This window comes from Epinephelus lanceolatus, chromosome 23 (assembly GCF_041903045.1).
Source record: "Epinephelus lanceolatus isolate andai-2023 chromosome 23, ASM4190304v1, whole genome shotgun sequence".
Classification (NCBI taxonomy): domain Eukaryota; kingdom Metazoa; phylum Chordata; class Actinopteri; order Perciformes; family Serranidae; genus Epinephelus; species Epinephelus lanceolatus.
Window position 1 is genome coordinate 31,461,489 of NC_135756.1, and position 19,445 is coordinate 31,480,933.

At 38.6% G+C, this 19,445-nt stretch overlaps 1 protein-coding gene across 1 annotated transcript in view; it reads right to left on the reverse strand.

Annotated features, from left to right (window-relative positions):
• large1 (LARGE xylosyl- and glucuronyltransferase 1) overlaps positions 1-19,445 on the reverse strand; it is a 171,000-nt gene that overhangs the window by 114,686 nt on the left and 36,869 nt on the right. The window contains exon 2 of the mRNA XM_033614595.2: positions 13,840-14,026. Within this exon, the coding sequence (XP_033470486.2) occupies positions 13,840-13,945 (106 nt within the window). The 5' untranslated portion in view covers positions 13,946-14,026. The remainder of the gene's footprint in view (positions 1-13,839; positions 14,027-19,445) is intronic.

The window sequence follows — 19,445 nt, forward strand, 5'->3', positions numbered from 1 at the left end:
GGAGGATCTATGATTAAACATTATGGTGACCTTAAATAGGTTTGTGTTAACTTGCTCAAGTACTCTCTAAACCCTATAAGCTCTATAATTGGTGAACCACAGTATGTATTACAGCTGCTACAGTTACTACATTCTTCATTTGCTACGGCAGTAAACACATTGTTCTTTTCCTTCAGAATGTGGTCTCAGACAACTGTTTCCCTTCACTTTGCTTATAGCTGTGTTAAAATGCCTAAGGTAGAATTAATTTGTTTATAGCCTGGAACAAAAAAAAACAAAACCTTTTGGTCTCTTTAGCTAATTTTAACATTCATGACAACTTTACAGGGGGTGAATTTTTATACAACTCAACTGTTTCCACATTTTGATTTAATAGTTTTTATTTTTCACACATTGTGGTATGTTTGTGTTAAGGACAAATAAAGCCTCCTGTATTACTTTTTTAAGTGGTGAGTTGCAATTAAATTTAATTGAAAGATTATTTATTATTCTTTTATTTTAAACACACTGACACGACCTTAAAAATATTGGTTCTTACTAATGTTAATTAGTTTCAGTGCTTTGGTACCAAAGTAAACCAAGAAATGCTAAATTTCAAATACAAAGAACTCATGAAAAGTAAAGGGAATGACATTGAAATTAATCTATTTTTTAATAATTATATTAGTTGATTTATGGAAATGGAAAGAGCAATCCTGGTGAGCCAGGTCTTTGAAATGTTTTCTTTAATCATGGTCAAAATGCTCAATCGTTATTGTACGGGTGTGCAATTCACAATGCTTAATGAACTTCTGCAAGGTCCCTGCAAGTGTTCAACACTTAAGGCCTGATCAGCAACAGCACCATGGAAAGCTTTCCTCAATCTCACGTAACCTTTGAAAAAGAGAGACCTTTAAAGCTGAATTCCAGCACCTCTCACATATTAACTAATGCATCGAAGAAAGACGATGCAAATTATTTTGTGATCACTGGCATCCTTTCCCTTAGTCCACCCTTGCCATTGAAAAAAAAAAGAATCTGCAGGAAGTGTTTGTATTGGAAGCTGAGGCCTCATGGTGAGGCAGAGAATTGTGTGTCTTCTCTGAGCCTGTTGATGCAGAGCTAAATCAAGTTACAGAGACCTGAAACTGTCATGTTCTGTATGACTCAAATTACAGTTGTGGAGTGTGCTACACCTTCAAAGATGGTGATTAAATTATAGGAGAACTGGGACGAGTACAAAGGCTGATGGAATCAGATAGTGACTGAAATAGAAATAAGAAAACTTAAAGTTGTGTGAAAGCTATATCATTGTTACTATCTTTTGTGCTAAAGCACATCTAGAATAACTACTCTTCATGCAGCACTATGAATGAATAAAACATCTCCCAACCAATTGTTTTCTTTTCTTATCAAAGCTAGTTTAGCTGCCTCCTACTCTAGAGTTCTTATTATAACCAGGATACTAATTCCAGGTTCATGTTGAAATCTTTGCCAACAGCTGTGAGCCATTTCAGAGCCAGGGTTTCTCATTCCCATGTGACACTGACACTAACAACTGCCAAATCTCCAGACATGCATAATTCTGCAACTGTTCAAGAACAGCTAGATTTACAACCCTGTGGTTGTATGCCTCCGCCCACCAGTCAAGATGCAAGTTACAATTTACATCCATGTCTGTCCAGACTCATATGTAGCTATGACAGTAAACAATGCTTCCAATATGGTATAGAAGCTGCAAATTTTATAACATGGATGCATCACAAAAACCTTAGTGTCACCGTATCAGGTCATATACTGGTCAAATACTGACCAAATGTCTTCCCTTCCATTCCTGAGTTATGACATTGAATAATGGCCAGGAAATGTGTTTCTGCAGAACATTGTGATGTCACAGTGATGTTGATTTTTGACCTTTTGGATATAAAATGTCATCAATTCATCATTTTATCCTATTGGATATTTGTGTGAAATTTTCTAATAAGTAGCACATGAATTCTTGAGTTATGGCTAAGTTATGTTATTTTGTGAGGTCACAGTGTCCGTTGACCAAAATCAAAATCTTATGTGTTCATTCTAGAGCCCAAGTGAACGTTTTTGCTAAATTTGAAAAATTCCCTCAACATGTTCCTGAGATATCACCTTGACAAGAATGGGAAGGAGACAAGGTCACAGTGACCTTCGACCACCAAAATCTAATCAGTTAATCCTTGATTCCAAGTGGATGTTTGCGAAATTCTCTAAAAGTCTTTTAAAACATTGCTTTTATGAGAGTGGTATGGACAACCAGAAGACATATTGCCTTTGGCCATGACTGTCACCAGCTCGGAGACATAAAAAGCCAAATCACAAAACCTTCAAAGGCAATACCGGCATTTCCTTCTTCAGGTAATCCTAGGATTTCGACCAGGAAAATCTGTTGTCAAAAAGTCTGACAAATGTAAATATCTACAGTCATAATGTCTGTTAATAATAATCTTTTGAGAATAGGCCTCACACGGTGTCCTAACTAGGGATGTGCGCGATTGGTTGACTAGTCGATTAAATGTTGCTACCCTTGCAAGTCGGCACCTTAAATACTAGTCGGTTAAATATATTATTAAAATTATAATTCAATAACGTTGCATTTACCCAGTGAAAATGCTGTTCAAATATTCAGGCATGTTTACAAAAGATTTAGTTTCCTTGTGCAGTGACTATAAATGTTATTTACTAATTTATATTTGGTGAGAGATTTGGTTCTTGAAAAATGTGATTAATAATTTCAAACAGCTGCTAAAATACATGCAATACTTTCTCGGACAAAGTATAACCCCGTTGATTAAACTGTCCTTGATTTTGACTTGTTTTCTGAGTGTTTTCTTACTTTTAGACAAGTAAAATAGTCCAAGTTTAAATTTCGACTTAAACGTCATTGAAATTAGTCATTAGGGAACATCCCTAGTCCTAACAGTAAGTGAACCTCTGACCATCGAGTTGAATCGCATAACATCAGACGCTCTCTGTCCACACTGTATCTGTTAAATCTGCACTTCTATTACGTCATGTAAACCAACCACATGCCTATCAGCTGATTGCTGTGCGCTCAAGCTCAGACTAGAGATGGACTCAATCAAAAGATGAGTCGGTACTTGTTTATACATTTTAAACAGAAAACAAACGTTACGTGTTGTGATGAAAGGAGGTTCCCACCCGATGACCCTAAAGACATGTTAGTTATCACTGCTCACTGGTCTGTATAGTTAAGCCTTGCCATAATAGCTTACCATAGGGCTTAGGAGGTTATTCACTGAATGCTGATCCTTTTCTAGAGCACAAACTTCTTGTGTTTATTTGAATTACTGGACATGACATACAATACAGCCAACAGCAAGTCGTTTGTTATTGATAATGGTCATTTTCCAGAGACTTTCAGCTCCCTGGAGATCTCACTTCACCCAGCTGTCACCTTATTTCTTTTTTTTTTTCTAGTAAAATGAGGAGGTATTTGATGGAGTCAAGGAAGGATCCTTAAACAGCTGAATTTCAAGGAGGCTGCATCATGAAATCCTGCCTAAGGACTGTTCAATTGCCAAGGATCTTTCAAATCCCACCAAGGACTGAGTCCTTCCTTCAGAGAATTTTCAAGGATACCTGTATGTACCCTCAGTGGGCATTAATTACCCACAATTCTTTGTGTACTATTTGTCGGAATTGAAGGCACACCTCAATGACGCACACCTGGGCACTTCCAGTTCCAATGTGTGTTCACTGAATACAAGGAAAGAGTCTTGCCTAGCCTCTGTAGGACCTGACTTGGAAGGAAACATCCTTAACTTTGAGAAGCACTAACTGTGTGGGTAACTCAGCTGTTCTTCGTCCACTGGGACACTTTCAAAGCCAGCAACAAGTATAAATGGAAACAAAAGTTCAGTTCAGGCCAGTAAAGACATTCCAATCAAAAACAATGCAACCATATGGATTTCGTTGCTGATACTTGTTCATGTAGCATTCCATTAGGACACAGTATAAAGCTGGAGGAAATTCTTTGTGTTTACGTGTTGCCAACAAACGTAGGCTAGCATAATATTTATTGATTTTTAAAAAATAGCATTACTATGCATGTGAGGATTTACTATATTTGGAACATAATACATAAGCAAAGTAGCCTAATTTTCACTAAAACTATAAATCTTCATGCCTTGATGATCAATTATTTTTAAGCTTGATAAACACAAACATTTGACCAGATTTTCACCGATTTGTCTGAGACATTAAAATCTTCCAGAACAGGTGGATTGACAATGGAAACCCTGAGGCATACGTCAAGTTTTAGCCTGTATGTGGACTCTTGGCTTGTTGATATGGGTTATGATGATTACCTCAGCGAAGTTTCTTGGTTGATGTGTGTTTTCCCTCATGGGCTTTTGAGAGAATACTGCTGCATAAAGTGGCTCCAGGAACAACACAAACCTCTCAGATATCATTTGTTCGATTGTTTCAGGATGTACTTCTCTGTAGTCTAGATAGTAGTGTATGGTTGGATAAAGGCCTTAGTCATGCTGAGGACACAGGAACATTCATTTCCACTTCTGAGCTACCAGAGGTAATGTTCTGCATAAATGGAATCCCTGGAGTGGGCATCGCCTTGCTTATGACTATGAAAGACTATTGTCCATTTACGAAAGGAGGACTCACAAGTTCAACTACGCCTTGAAGGAAACTTAAATGAATTTGGCAGAAAGGTCAAAGTAATGAAGTAATGAACAGGCAATGTGATTAATGGCAAAGAGACAATATTTGCATACTGAGCTTTGGGAAAATCAGAGTCACTTCATTTCATTGAGAAATTTCAAATAAATCCTGCATTTTTCAGACCCCATTAAAGCCAATTTAAATTAAATATGTGATTCACTAATCTGGTTTTCTGGGCCCAAGTGTGATTTGTTTTCCAAACTGCACAAGAGTAATTTCCTCATTTATTCATTCACTGGTTTATCCATTCACTAATGCATTCCTTGTTAGACTGTCTGCCCCGGAGCGGTCATTAAGAGGCATGGCAGGGTCTAAACAAAACTTTAAGTGGGAAGCCAAAATGCCCAGTGTCAAAGCATTTGTTATTGTAACCTAAGCCATGTAAGAGTTGGCAACACCAGCATTTGATGGTGCTCTGGGAGAATTTACACCAGAGAGAAAACTGCAACAAGCTGAACAACAATCCAGACATGATGAGACAGAAGCATGAATAACCCTCCTCTCATCTGAGAAAGTGAGGCAAGGTTTAACTTTTGGTTTTAGCCCTGAGCTGAGGAAAAGGGGTTTGCACAACATTGCTTGTATATTTATGATATTTGTGGGAGAAGATGAAAAACAAATTTTTGGCATGTGTCTCAGTATAAACCATTAGGGGCCTTGTGTTTTTTGGAGATCTAACAGCCTAAGGGAAGGAGCCGAATTGAATAACCTGCTCTGGTCTGTATTCTGAATTTGCAAACACTTCTGCAATAGTGAGGTGTACATCAAACATTTTCTTTAAATGTCAGGTGGAAAAAACGCAACATGATCCCATCCCTATTAGTCATGTTTTGATGCTTGGGCAGATGCCCCCGGCATCCGCCTTTTGCATTGTATCACAGGGGTTGACAGCAAGTCAAGTAAGTTGGCCTACGTGACTAGGAAGGGGTTGGTCACTTTAATCTTATTTTACATATATTGGATATTTGAGATTTGACACAGAAACTGTGAATTTGAGTTTGGACATTGATAAAGTGTCACAAGATACGGCATTCCAACTCCCCAGTCCTGCCCATTGACTCCTAAGCAAGGGGGGCAAACCAGCTCCACAAGCAGAAAGAAGAGAGAGGGATGTTACAAAATTTTAAATATTCACAACATAATCACAAATCAACCTTCCTTCTTCAGGTGTACTGTCAAAAAGTTTCGGCACAATTTGTTCCAAAAGTACTTGGCCATCGATGAACTCCTACCCTGACCCCTCTCAATCCCCAGAGAAGGTTACTTACTCACTGTGCTACCAGAAAGACATGGCTTTCCACACACCTCCTTAAAACCTGAAGCATAATAACATATGCACAAAACTGGGGCACTTTTGTCTTTACAAAATTAAAATACAACAGTCAAAATGTTGGTGATAATGTTAATTGTAATATTCAGTATCATTCAGGACTCACCGTTTGACTAATCTGAACACCATTTGAAACACTTGATATTGAGAACCAAGAATGTCTAAGTTATGGTAGCATTTGAATGAAGACTTGTGGAGATATAATCAGTTGACAACTGATTTTGCATTTTATTGTAAAATATAGAGTGAAGGACTTCTGCATAGACTATAGGTTGCAGTGAGGCATTTTTTTCACAAATCAGTGGATGTGCTGAAGAAAATTCCAGCTCTGTAAAATGTACAGGCAATTTATTTTAATCCGTTGAAGGTCTAGAAATTTAGCCACGCCAACTTTAAACAATGACTACTGTATTTTATGCATTGACAGAGTCATGACCCTAGATTGCGCAAATCAAATTTTGTTCAAATCCCTGTAGCAGAACATGAGATTTAAACTTTTCGCATTTGTGCCACCACCCAATGGCTGCATATCCCAAGACTGTGTAGCAAAGCTCGGACGTAACAACCAAACATGTGCACTAAGTTTCGTTACAATTGTTTTGGCCAATTTTGATTTATGAGCATTTATTTATATTGATCTTTAAGACAGATTTGAGAAGTTTAATTATGAACATATCAAAATTTCCTTGGTAACTTTAGATCAGTGATATCCAAAGTTGATCCTGCCCAAGTTTGGGGACAACTGGCAAAAGGTGTCTGACAACTTCTCAAAAATAGGATTTAGAGAAAATGTCACAAAAATTGACATTTTAAAAGCACACGACCATCAAAGCAAAGATGTAATTTTTTGTGCCTGAGTTGTGGGTGGAATTTGCAACCCACCTGCCAATTTTGGTGACTTTTGGTGTTAAGATTTTTGTTTTTGTCACTTTTAGCTGAGAATAACCAGAGGAAGGAAGAAGAAAAATGAGAACAAAATCAACAGGGCTCCTGCAGCAAATCTCAGTAACTTACATGGCGAAAACTATGTGGACAAAAGAATCCTATTCCTCTTCTGCAATACTTGAACTTGTGACTTCAAGACCCCTGGCCCAAAGTAGGGCTGGGTATCATCTGACATATTTTGATACTAGTGCTGATATGACACCTAAATTTGGAAATGATGCTTTTTGATACATTGCTTTGAGTTTTTCAAAGTAAGCCTTTGTTAATTTGACCACAGCAAAATTCTAAGATATAAATGTGCCTTTAATACAGGCAGTACAATATTTTTGCTTGAATAAAAAAAGATATGAAATTAAACACTATTACAAATTACAAATTTCACCAGAAATTGGATGCCAGCTTTTGGTGCTTGAAAGTGTGCAATACGTGAAGCTGAAGATAGGATTGGGTTTGGACAGTTGGTTTAATTTTGAATCCAGTTCCCAGTTCACTAAATACCCAAATTTGTTTCAGCCTGATGCTAATTACTCTTTTATTGAACCTTTCCAGTCTGGTTAATGTGCTTCCTGCGAGGTAGTGTCTGTGCTTAGCCAAAGATCTTTTGTGAGGAAAAACAAGAACATCACTCTGTAACATCACACTACAGCGGCAAAGGGACTGTACTGGGCTTGTTGAACGACAAAAACACAGAGTGGTAAGTATTCTCTGAAGGAATGATCCAGCTGTGTCAACTCAAATTTCAGGATAATCTCCCAATTCAACTTCTATGCTACCATATTAATCAGGCCAATCAACTTAATAATTATTCATGGATGTCCAATACTTGGCACGAGTAGTAATAATAATAAAAAATACATGGGCTACACCTGTTATTTTAATGTGACAGAAGTAATCAACATTTCAAAACCCTCAGCTGTTCATCTCATTTTACGTTGCAGGTTGTGAACATTTATAAGGATGCCACTGTCTCTCGCTGCTGAGCAAACAAAAGGTGATTACAGATCTATTTGATAGGGGATTAGAAAGGATTCAGATTTGATCAAACCCCAACCCTAGCTACATACATATTTCATCTGGCAACAAAAGAGTATCCAGGTTTAATACCCAGGCTTTTGCAAGCCCTTTTAATTTTTTTTTCTAAAATTCATTTAATCAATAGGGCTTACTACTAGCAATTTAGTTCTCACTAGTGAAAATGACATTTTGACAAGTCAAAATGTCATTTTCACTAGTGAGAACCAAATTGCTAGCTCTAATTTGACAAGTCAAAATGTCATTTTCACTAGTGAGAACTGGGGTGTAACCATGCATCAATCTGGATCGATATATCGACTTAATGATCATCGTTCCATATCGCCATCTTCAGCACAGGCTTTTAATTTGAAAGTCTGTGTCACTGTCAAACAGCGGCAGGCAGATGGCAAGCAGCCAAGAGACAGATGATAAGGATAACTTTATTTACTCAGGAATAAATCAGCAGTGTGGACAACAGACAGAGCACATGGCGTATGTAAACAATGATGTTACAAGATAAAACACTAACATAACGTTACCTGCCTGGAACAGAGTCTCACTCTGCTAACTTCTTGCTTTGGCAACATTAGCTGCTCTGTTTTAACAATGTTCAGCTGAAAAACCGTGCATGCAGACTGAAATTCAACCATGCTGTTCTGTTGGGAGATACAGGGACTTTAACCACTGGTGAGTAAGAAAAATAATAACGCTGCATGTAATTTGTTAAGCCAAGAGAAGAGGAAAAATGTCCGCTAGCCCCTAAGCTAATTTATATAATGTAAACATGCTTAAGCTAATTGTCCAGTGTTTGGAGAAGTTGGCAATCAGGGCTTTAAGACGGATATTCCTGAAGTTTTACGAAAAAGATGATGGTTTAGATTAAAATGAAAAGACTTCTAACAGAAAGGTCTCTCTGACAGAAAGCCCTGAAGGTTAACTTTACCATTTGCTGTTTTATTTGTGTTAGTGGAGTCAGTTTAAAGTGATTTTACAAATTTTACTGTACTACTCATTTATGTGTTGTTTATGTGTTTTATGGCCAAAAGTAAAAAAGGAAGGGGTGGCAGCGTTTTCTGTAACAGACTGTGTTAAATGGGCATTTAATATCGCCTAATATCGATCGCAGACCCCCAAATCGTATCAAATCGAAATCGTATGGTGGCAGACTTAGTAATATCGGAAAATATTGTATTGTTGTCCAAAGAATTGATATAATATCATATCATGTTGAAACTGGTGATTTACAGCCCTAGTTAACTAGCTGTTATTCAGTTACAGATACCTACTATGAGCATTTCCACTAATAAGAAATTAATTGATGATGTCAAGAATTAACATTTTGACTAGTGAGAAACAAATTGTAAATATATGTAATTGATTTTGAATAGAAGTCAATGGTAAAACTTGACTAGTTGTGATTAGGTTACAGATATCTACAATGAACATTTCAACTTGTAAGATGTAGGATGTCAAAAATTACCATTTTGACCAGTGAGAAATGAAATTTATAACTTTAATTAGATCTACTACTAGTCAAAATTTCAATATGGATATGTTGGCTTGGAATTCTAACTAGTCAAAAAACAATCCTCGATTGCTATTACCACTACTTATTAGATGTTAAAAGGGCTTGCCAAACCCAGCCCTAGCTCAAACCATGTAAATCAGCTCCAAGCCAGAGTATACAAATGTATGTGGACAGGGTACCCATGTACTTTTAGGCTCCCATAGTGTATTTCTCTATCAATTGGACCTTATTTTCTCTGCAGGCTTGCACTATGTGGCAGCTCATTCAGACACAGCACTGAAAACCCCAGAGACTCGCTGTCTCTCTCACTGTGTCAGACAGATAAACACAACAGAGAGAGGACAAATAGAAAAAAGACAACAGTGAAGACGGAGACGGAGCAACGAAAAGAGGTTAGAGATGGAGAGAGAGAGAGAGAGAGGGGGAGTGCAAAAGGGAGAGTCCGAGCCAGTGGAGGCACATTGTTTCTGTCTCACACATTCAGGCCTCACCTACAGCTGACGCTCCCTGCAGCCAGGTCCTTTCACAACTTATCACACTCCCAGGAACTACTCCCTACCGCCAGGAATTTACTGCCAAATCCAATAATTACTTTGCCGACTTTGGTGGCTATTGTATTATGGGAGCGTATTCACATACACAGTCTCCAGTGACTGTGACCCCAAGTCAAAATTGTCAATTTAATCATAATTAATAATGGCACTACTGCAGCATTTCAATCCTGCAAGTCAAAGTCATTAAATGGCTCCAAGAACTCCTGGACTACTGTCTGTAGGAAGTAATCAACTTTGGACAGGCCTCAGTAATTCATTAATATAGCACCTCCAGAAGAAAGGGAGGAGAGAAGGGTGACTTTGTCTGCAGGAAATTTCTTCTTCAGACTTTCTGGGACAATTCTGGATGTTTGACATTGAGGCGTGGTGTACAGTAGTGACACAATAATGCTGTTGTTTATTCATCGTATGTTTTGTAATTCCAACAATTATTTTTTCTTATATATATTTTTTTCATTCCTGAATTTCATCAATTGATTTCTTATTTGAATTCAGTTAGTGATTGAGGACAAATACTAATATTATTACTGGAAGCAACCTAATATTGATGTTTTTTAGAGACAGGGACATATAAGAGAGAAGCAAGAAGTCACATTCTTCATGCCGAGTGTGATGAATGTACTTGCAGTTTGATTACCTCCATGGGTGCAGCTCTATTGCTGACCCTGGGCTCCATGTAATAAAAAAAAAAAAATCCAAAAGGTACTGATAATGCAAACCCAAGTTTAGTTGATACACTGGCCAAACATTAGCCCAGTCACCAGAAGAAAATGATGCCATTGTACTTTCTGCAAACCATAACTTTGGCTTTGTTTCAACAAGCATATTAGGATGAGCTGACTTTCCTGAAACATTGCAGTGTTTCCTGCCATTGTGCCATCATAAAAGGGTATTTTTAGCAAAAGCTTATGGTTTTCCTGATCCTAATCCTAACCCTTATTGTTAGCCTGGAAATCCAGACTCAAATCTAGAAAGATTCTGAGTCTGGCCCTCACCGATACACCCTTCCCACCCAACGGGCGGCACTAACTGAGGCATTTCAAATGCCGCCGCACTCAACTGGATAGCACGATGGCCAATCAGAGCAAAAAAACAAGGTGACATATCCATTGCACTAAGCCCCATTTGTTTGCCGAACAGTGGGGCTAACTGATATATTATGCTTTTGCCGTATCCCGTCTGCAAAACAGCAAAAACGTCCTTCCTGACGAAGGCTTCTAGGGCAGTCTTCTGTTCCTCTCTCAAGGAAAAAGATAGGTGCAATTGGCTTAGCGTTTCTTCCAAAGCTAAATTGAATGGCCACGGTCCTTCAGCAGCTGCCATCTTGGCTGTTTACTTTTCCACTCCTACGGCGCAGCGCTGTCGTCATCATGTTACGCCTGCCCAGAGCCTGCCTCTGTCAGATAGACCGATCCGATTGGTCCGATTGGCGATTCAGCGGGCTCTGCTCATCAGGGCCAGATTCCCTTGCAGTGCAAATTCAAATTTGCACTGCAAGGGACCTAACCACAAGTTGACCACAAGATTCTTAAAACATAAGCAACATAAATTTTTAGTGTATCTGCTACAAAAGAACTGGATAAAAATGTAAGATATCTGTGGTGCACTGCAGGGAAAGTCTGTCACTTCTTTCTAGAATTGCTGTCAGTGAAGAGCTCCTGAGATAAACATTACAAAAACCAAAGAAATGGTTATATACAGTAAACATTATAAATCGGACTTCTTCCAAATTCAGCCGAGTTGCCAGAGGAAAACATTGGCCTTGTACATTTCTGCAAGCCACGGATCTGTTACATTTGCACATTTAATATGTATCATATCAACATTTCTGCATGTAGTACAAGAGCTGACTTTGTTATCGGGACATGAAGTGAATGGTGAATGGCGGAACACCAAGGTGAGATGCCTGCTGAGCTGTAGATCACTGTTTGAGACCAACAAACAATGGCGGCTTTTAAGGCACCAAACATGGGTGTTTTGTAGCGACCACTTGTTAACCACAGCATTGTTATAACATTAAGTTTCAATATATCCGCTACATGATACCTTATTAATGTAAGGTATCTGGAGTTTACAGAAAGGTACAATGCCACAATTTGTTTCTGGTGTTTGGGTTGATAACACCCTAACAATCATAGAGCACCCAGTCATAAAGGTTTGTTGTTTCAAATGCTCTTAACACGGCCAATAATATCACAGGGAAACCACATATACCACTAAGTGGCAGGCATGCACTGAATACCATAAAGAAAGCTCTTGATCCGTCAGAAGTGATCCGTCAAGTTCATTGTACCCACAATTTAAATTGCTTTCCTTAGGAAGACACTTGAGTCTGCCACAAGCCACCAAAAATATCTACAAGAAATCATTCATCCCAGACAGAGTTGTAATAGGCCTATTGAACTGTAAGCTTTCCCAGTACTGTTTTTTATTATTGTCTTACTTGTAATTCATGTTGATTGACAATATCCCACGTTGTGAATAAAACATTTTGAACCTAACCATTATATTAAAAGTCTTATTTTTTGCTTACATAAAACTTGATATGTGAAATGGTTTCAATGTGACTGGTGAAAATATGATAAAAAATAACAAGATTCAGGAGAACAATGTCATCAATGTCTGTATGAGTTTTAATTGTAGCAACCTGAGGTTGTAAGTATGCAACGGTCAACAGGGCAACTGTCCAAGACATGAGTCTAACCTCATGCAGTCCTTCAATGTTGCTGGTTTTGTGTTTTTAATTGTGTTCCACTTTTTGTGTTCAAATGAGAGACTCTGAATTGATGCTCTGTGTCATAATTTATTTTAAAGATACTTGGCTCTGCTATATTGGTTTGCCTTGAGTTATTTTTTTAGATGTTAGAATTATGTTGATTTATCTTGAAAATATTTAGTGTAAACCAATACCTGATTTTTAAAATCTGGTTCAAGGTTCATTTTTCTTAGTATTAGGGTTAGGGTTTAGGGTTAGGGGTATTGTGATATTGAGCCTAGATATTTGGAGGCTGAATATAGTTTGCAGTCTGTTTTCCAAACATCAACAGTAAAATGATTGAACTTTACTGTTTAACTACAGTTATGGAGGACTAGGAGGTGAGTAAGATGATCAGACTGCAGTAAAGAGATAACATGAAGAAACTATGTTACAGTTACTTAAGGTTTACAAAAATGGCAGCTCGCCCTTACAGCTGTCAACATCCTGCATCAGCATTGTTAACCCAAAATCTAACCAACAAAGTGACAACTGCAGCTGGGATGGTAAAGTAGGAGAACAAGGTTGTGTCTAAAGGTGCTAACATTCTTCTCTTACAGGCATCAGCAGGTCAGTGCGGCATTATATAGATAGCTCGACTTTATGTGAAGGAACCAATCACTTGAGGGATGCCACAAGTCAAGAAAACTGTCACCCCAGAGGTGAGGCAGGTGCCAATTTCTATTCAAATGCACACACGCCTGGCACAGTTTCCATGGTTTGTAAAAATGATCATCACCATTTATTACATTAAAACACACAAAACATGCAGGACACAGAGCCATCAGGACTCCCTGACAAGTCTTCGTCAGGGGGTCAAATCACAGATAACCTGAGTTTGTTATCAATAACACAGTTGACACAATGACAAATCAAAAACACATCCAGATTCCAAAAGGCAGATGATTTTGTAAATGAGTAAAAGCCAGATAATCATATTCCAAAGCACCAGTCCTGATGTGTTAATGTGTTTTCTTGTGTGTTGGAGATCTGCCTTTACCTTGAAAGCTTCCTACTGACAGGTAAAGCCAGGTGAGTGCTGGGATGAAGAGCAGGGCGAGAGAGGCCGCCAGGAACTTCCTGCGCCCGCGACACATTCCCAGCATCCTCTGGACCGAAGCAAATGGAAAGAGAGGTAAAGTGACCTCTATGTAGGTAGCAGCTGTTGTCCAGGCTGATTCATGGCACTAGAGGTGAGAGAAGAGAGGGATAGACCATGTTAGAGAAGGTGCAGACATTTCACATCCTGTGCGGACAGGAATACAGCTCAGCACACAAAATACATTTGAACTTCCTGCACCAAAGGACATATTTTAAATAGCTTACTCGAGAATATGTATGACTGTTGATCGTTATTCATTCTAGGCTTGAAATGGGCAAGAAAACCATGGAAAAACTAAACATGTAGGCAGGTACACTGGGGTCCAAGTACCCCATGTAATTCAGAACCAAAGGGGTCTGTTTGTTTGCAGGTTATTAGATGGCAGTAGGAGACTATAAATGGCAAATATTGCTCTTTAATGTAAAAACTATTAATCATTTCATTTTCAGAACCCTGGAAAAAAGGAAAAAGCCATAACCATCGTCCACATTTTTGCACAAAAATCTACTGAGTCCCATCAGAGTCAATAATTATTAATGAAATAAATAATACAAAAGGATTCACAAATATATTTTGTGATTTGTATAGACTCTCTCCACAAGAAAAAAAAATCAGGCACACAAAAAGTTATTGTTGTACATATATAAATTAAATAAATCCACAACTAAAAAGCAAGGTTCACAAATGTATTTCTGATGCACAAATATTTCTTGTTTTACGTACATGTAATAGAAATCCACAAATATGATATAGATTTAATGTAATCACATAGTGTTAAATATGCAGGATCTGCAATTAAGAACAGGAGGATGGAAATCAAACTAATTACATTCAACTGCCCGGAGGTCAGAGGTCAACCTCAACATTGCATCTGGCAGTGGCACTCCAAGTGTAAATAATACCTGTCTTGGTGTGTATGTCTAAATATAATAAGTTTTGAATGGTTGCTAGTTAATGATGCAGCATTTCACACTAGTGTTAGCTAACAAGTTAGCTATTTAATGCTAACAGACAATAAAGGATCACTAGTCAGCCATAATGTGATCCTAGTAACATTAGCTAACAGCTGGCTATGGTCAGCTAGCATTGTATAGCCTATATAGTGAATCAAAACTGCCAAGTGGTCAATGTGTGCAGTCCAATCTTGCAAACTGGCTACCTATTTACTTATTATGGTTTACTAACTACTTATTTTGTTGTATAGATTTAAACAGATATGTTATATGCAAGAAGGTTACTGTCAAGGTTATATTGTCTAACCTTACTTGGATCATATTATAGGTAGCTGCATATTAAATCATACCCTCAAATCTATGCTTACGTGATTGGCATAGACAGTAGGAGAAATGTGGTTGGCTACAGAAAATTCCCCACTGAAAAAGATGCATTTGTCAATCCAGCCATGGCAGTGGCAGTCTTAAAACACACACACACACAGATACTGTGAAGTTCACACGAGAGGCTGTTCATAAATGCAGGTTAGAAAAAAATCTACATACAAAAAAGAAAAAAAACCCACTTCAAATATGTTTTCAATCAAAATGGCAAGTACTTTTATACAAATATTAGTGGATCAATTTCCCTGCGTGGGTATTTTATTGCTTCCCTCTTCAGTCCAAAGACATGTCGGTTAGGTTAACTGGTGACTCTAAATTGCCCATAGTGAATGTGAGCGTGAATGGTTGTGTGTCTTTACGTGTCAGCCCTGTGATTTCCTGCCAGCCTGTCGATGTGGTACCCCACCTCTCACCCACTGTCAGCCGGTACCAGCATCTTTTATGTTAAAATACAACAATAGCTATTTTTGTGTACACTGGAAGAGAAAATGTTTTTGGGACAGTAATATTTAAAATCATATGATACTGTGAGTCATTCCTTTTAATGTGTTAATCAAAATTGACCTGACCTTGATGTGATTCTATACAAATCTGTCACGTTAGGTCTGGGTAACGGGGTCCCAGCACCATATTAGGTGTCACTTCTTTCACAGTGCCACCGTGCAAACAAAGACCAAGTTATTTAGCTAGCAAGGAAAGTACAATAATGAAAATCTGCAACTGATTTAAACTTTCAAAAACAGTTTTGACACAAATTTGGGGTAAAAATGAAAGATGAAAAATCATTTTAGAACAAAAACAATAGGTTTCCATAACCATAGACCCCTGGTAACACAAAACATGTTTGACATTTGCCACAAAATGGCAAAGAGTCTCCATGAAGCCAGCTTATCTTACTAATTAAATCATTCATATATAATTTAAATTAGACACTCCAAACATGACATTTGCAAGCATAAAGCAGCTCAACATTTTTTCTACCTGCCAACCAAGTTTGAAGAGATTCATGTTTCTTAAATCAGGCAGTCACATAATCTGACTTTGATGACCTAAACTAATTTGTCAATTTCCGGTGCAATGCAGGGCAAAGAGTACAGAAGTCTCATTATATGATATTAGTCGAAATCCTCTTTCCGTTACAACCACATTTGTCCAATTACCCTGTTGACCTCAGTCGATTTTTAATCTTCGCCAGAGACTGCCCAGGGATGAAACATAATACCTCTGGCTGACACTGCCGAGGCTGGCACATACACAAGATAGGATGCCAATTATCATAGTGCCACCCGGTAGAATTCAGGAAAAGAGAGCATATTTCAAAAATGGAAGAGTATTTCTAGCACTCTCCCCAGTGCTTACTGAATCTCCAGGGTTTTTCATTGTAGCCTGGGCAAAATGAAGAGCGCAGAGTGAGACGGGGGTTAAATGAGGCTAAAGGAGATTAAACAAGTCTCTCAAGTACGACAACCAGTGCTTTGATATGCGGACTATGAATCATTTCAGTAGCTCCTTAGCCTTTGACCTCTGTGTGATATTAGCTCTCCACTGGCTACTGTGATTTACATTGCAAATTCTACACTGAAGACATTTATTACCATAATCAAGTGAGGTGACATGCCGACGAAGAAGCACATCTAGTCATGCAGGGATGCAGGGAGAAAAGGCGTTATGTAGCAAAGAGGAGGTTGCAGGAGGACTGAAGGAAATGTTTGGCCATAGTTATGAGCGATCAGCTTTATTACTAAGATGTGCAGAGCAGTGGCCAAAAGGAAATGTTGGCATTGTGTATTTCTGCAAACCACAGACATGTTGCACTGACACGTTTCATATGTACCATATCAATGTTGCTAATGTTACTGAGTATACCAGCTGACTTTAGCCTGGTTTCCACCAAACATTTTTAGCATAGTGCCTTTGGAACCAAAAGTAACCCTTCAGACATGGTACCTAGATCCCACCACAAACAGTGCCCTTAAATGTGGGCAAGTTGTTGTCACTTACTGCCTACACCTCATTTATCGTCCACAGTATGGGGTTTCACACCGACATTTTCAAAACAAAATAGAACAGGCTGGAGTGAGAGTCTCTTGATGGAGTATTTAAAAATAGCGGATATGTGCATTTAGTTCTTCTCAGACAAGTGCCTGGGCTAAGTGTTGCTGGAGCCCACAGAAAAGATGCTCTATGATGCTTTTTTTTCTCCAAGTAAGGATTAGAATACATGCAGTTAATGTATATTCTTAAACGCTCAAAGATCCGCTCAGTCTTAAAAGTGTGTGTTGTCCAAGAGAGACAATAAAAACTAATGGAATGGTCAAAATTGTCAAATTAAGATTTAAGTTGTGCTGATGGATTCACGTCGTCAACTCATGCATTGAGTAATATTACAAGAAAACATTCCACCTTAAATGTTGCCGGCAGTTGGCCCAGTGAATTAAGTATTTTTTTTTCAGTCTAAAGCTACTGTGAGAGATAGCAAATCATCATTTATTTTTATAGTTTGAGTTTACTGATGTAGGTAAAACTCTCCACAGTACGAACAGTGGTTGCATAGGCCTCAAAACCAGCCACAACACAGCCCTGAGCAAGAGTGACTGTCCGCTATTGACCAACAGTGGATTGCAATGTTTCGAGCTCCACCAGATCTGTATGCTAGGTACCCCAACAGAAGGGTGACCAAAAATGGTGACGGTAAGGAACGGTTCCATCCATGACTTTTCACAGTGGAAACCCAAAAAATACATACTGAACAGTATCAGACTGCTTGATGGAAGTGGGGCTTTTGGCAACAGGAGCTTAAGGGATGGTGGATGCCACAACACCTAGGTGAAACACCTGCCAAGCTGCGGACCATTGTTCAAGACCAACAAACAACAAAACCACTTGTGTTTTAGCAACCTGTCATCGTTTTTCCACCAGGGATAGTGCCATGAAAAGCGGTTGCTTTTTCAGGAACTGCCTGTTTTTCCAACTGCCGAAGCCCCGATAGTGTAAAAAATGTCCCATCGTACCAAAAGCCATTTCTGGGAGAGCCAATCATCCCCAAAATGAATGTGTGAGGTTTAGGCACCAAACCAACCACAAAAGTTGCTGGAAAAACAGACACTGATTGACCTAGCTATGACAGTTTGATTTGTCAAATTGGGACTGATAAGACCCAATCATAAAGTGAACATGGGTGACTGCGTCATTATTTTGAAAAGTCTCTGACTCCACCCATTCAGACTAAAACATAGCACCACAGTTTTTTAAACTAAAATGTTGTAAAAGGATTCCCTTTTAGGGACCCCAAAACACCAGAGTAATACGGACACCAGGCATACACTATCAATGGCTATGCATTTTAAAATCAAAACATATAACTGTGGATGTAGGCATAGTGTTCCTCTAACCATCCCTCCAAATAACCAAGCCACTCCCTCAAACACTGCAGTCCACAAAATGAAAAAGGCATCAATACGAGACCTTAACTTGCACCATTAAAGCCCCAACCCTCCCTAAAACTCACACACATTTATAAGGGGGGGGGGGGGGGGGGGATTATGAGCTCTGAATAACATCCAATCTTTTCTAATCTTGCCCAGTACACAAAGTAATGTGATATCCATCGCCTGGCTTCAAATTTATAGTCATTGCTGGGGATGTCAATGGTGAGCCTTCCCTCATGGCCTAACAATAAGTTAATAGAAAATGGAATTTTATATCCACAGTTCAATAGTAAATTGCTGTGTGTTGACACTAAAAATGATGAGCGATGATTATGGGAGCAGTATTGGTAGAAAAAGGCCATGGGGAAACATGCTGGGAGAGTCTGATTGAATTGTTCTCTGTGAAGGAAGGCTCTGCAGTGGAGCTGGGAAAGATGTTAGATTTACAGAGGTTAGAAATATAACTGGCTCTGACAGATGTTTTCATTTCATCTGCTAACTTTGTTTTTCACAACACATCTCAAACAGAAACTCCTAATAGACATAGGTACATTTAATACTATTAAAAGTCAAATTTCAAAGTTCAAAGTTCGTGGTCTACAACGTTGACGGCGGAAGCGAACGGGACAAGAGCCACGTTATATGTAAGCTGTGTCGTGCTAAAATAAAATACTTTGGCAACACAACAAACATGAGGAGCCATGTAACTCGATTCCACCTGACGGAGGAGTCAGGGAGA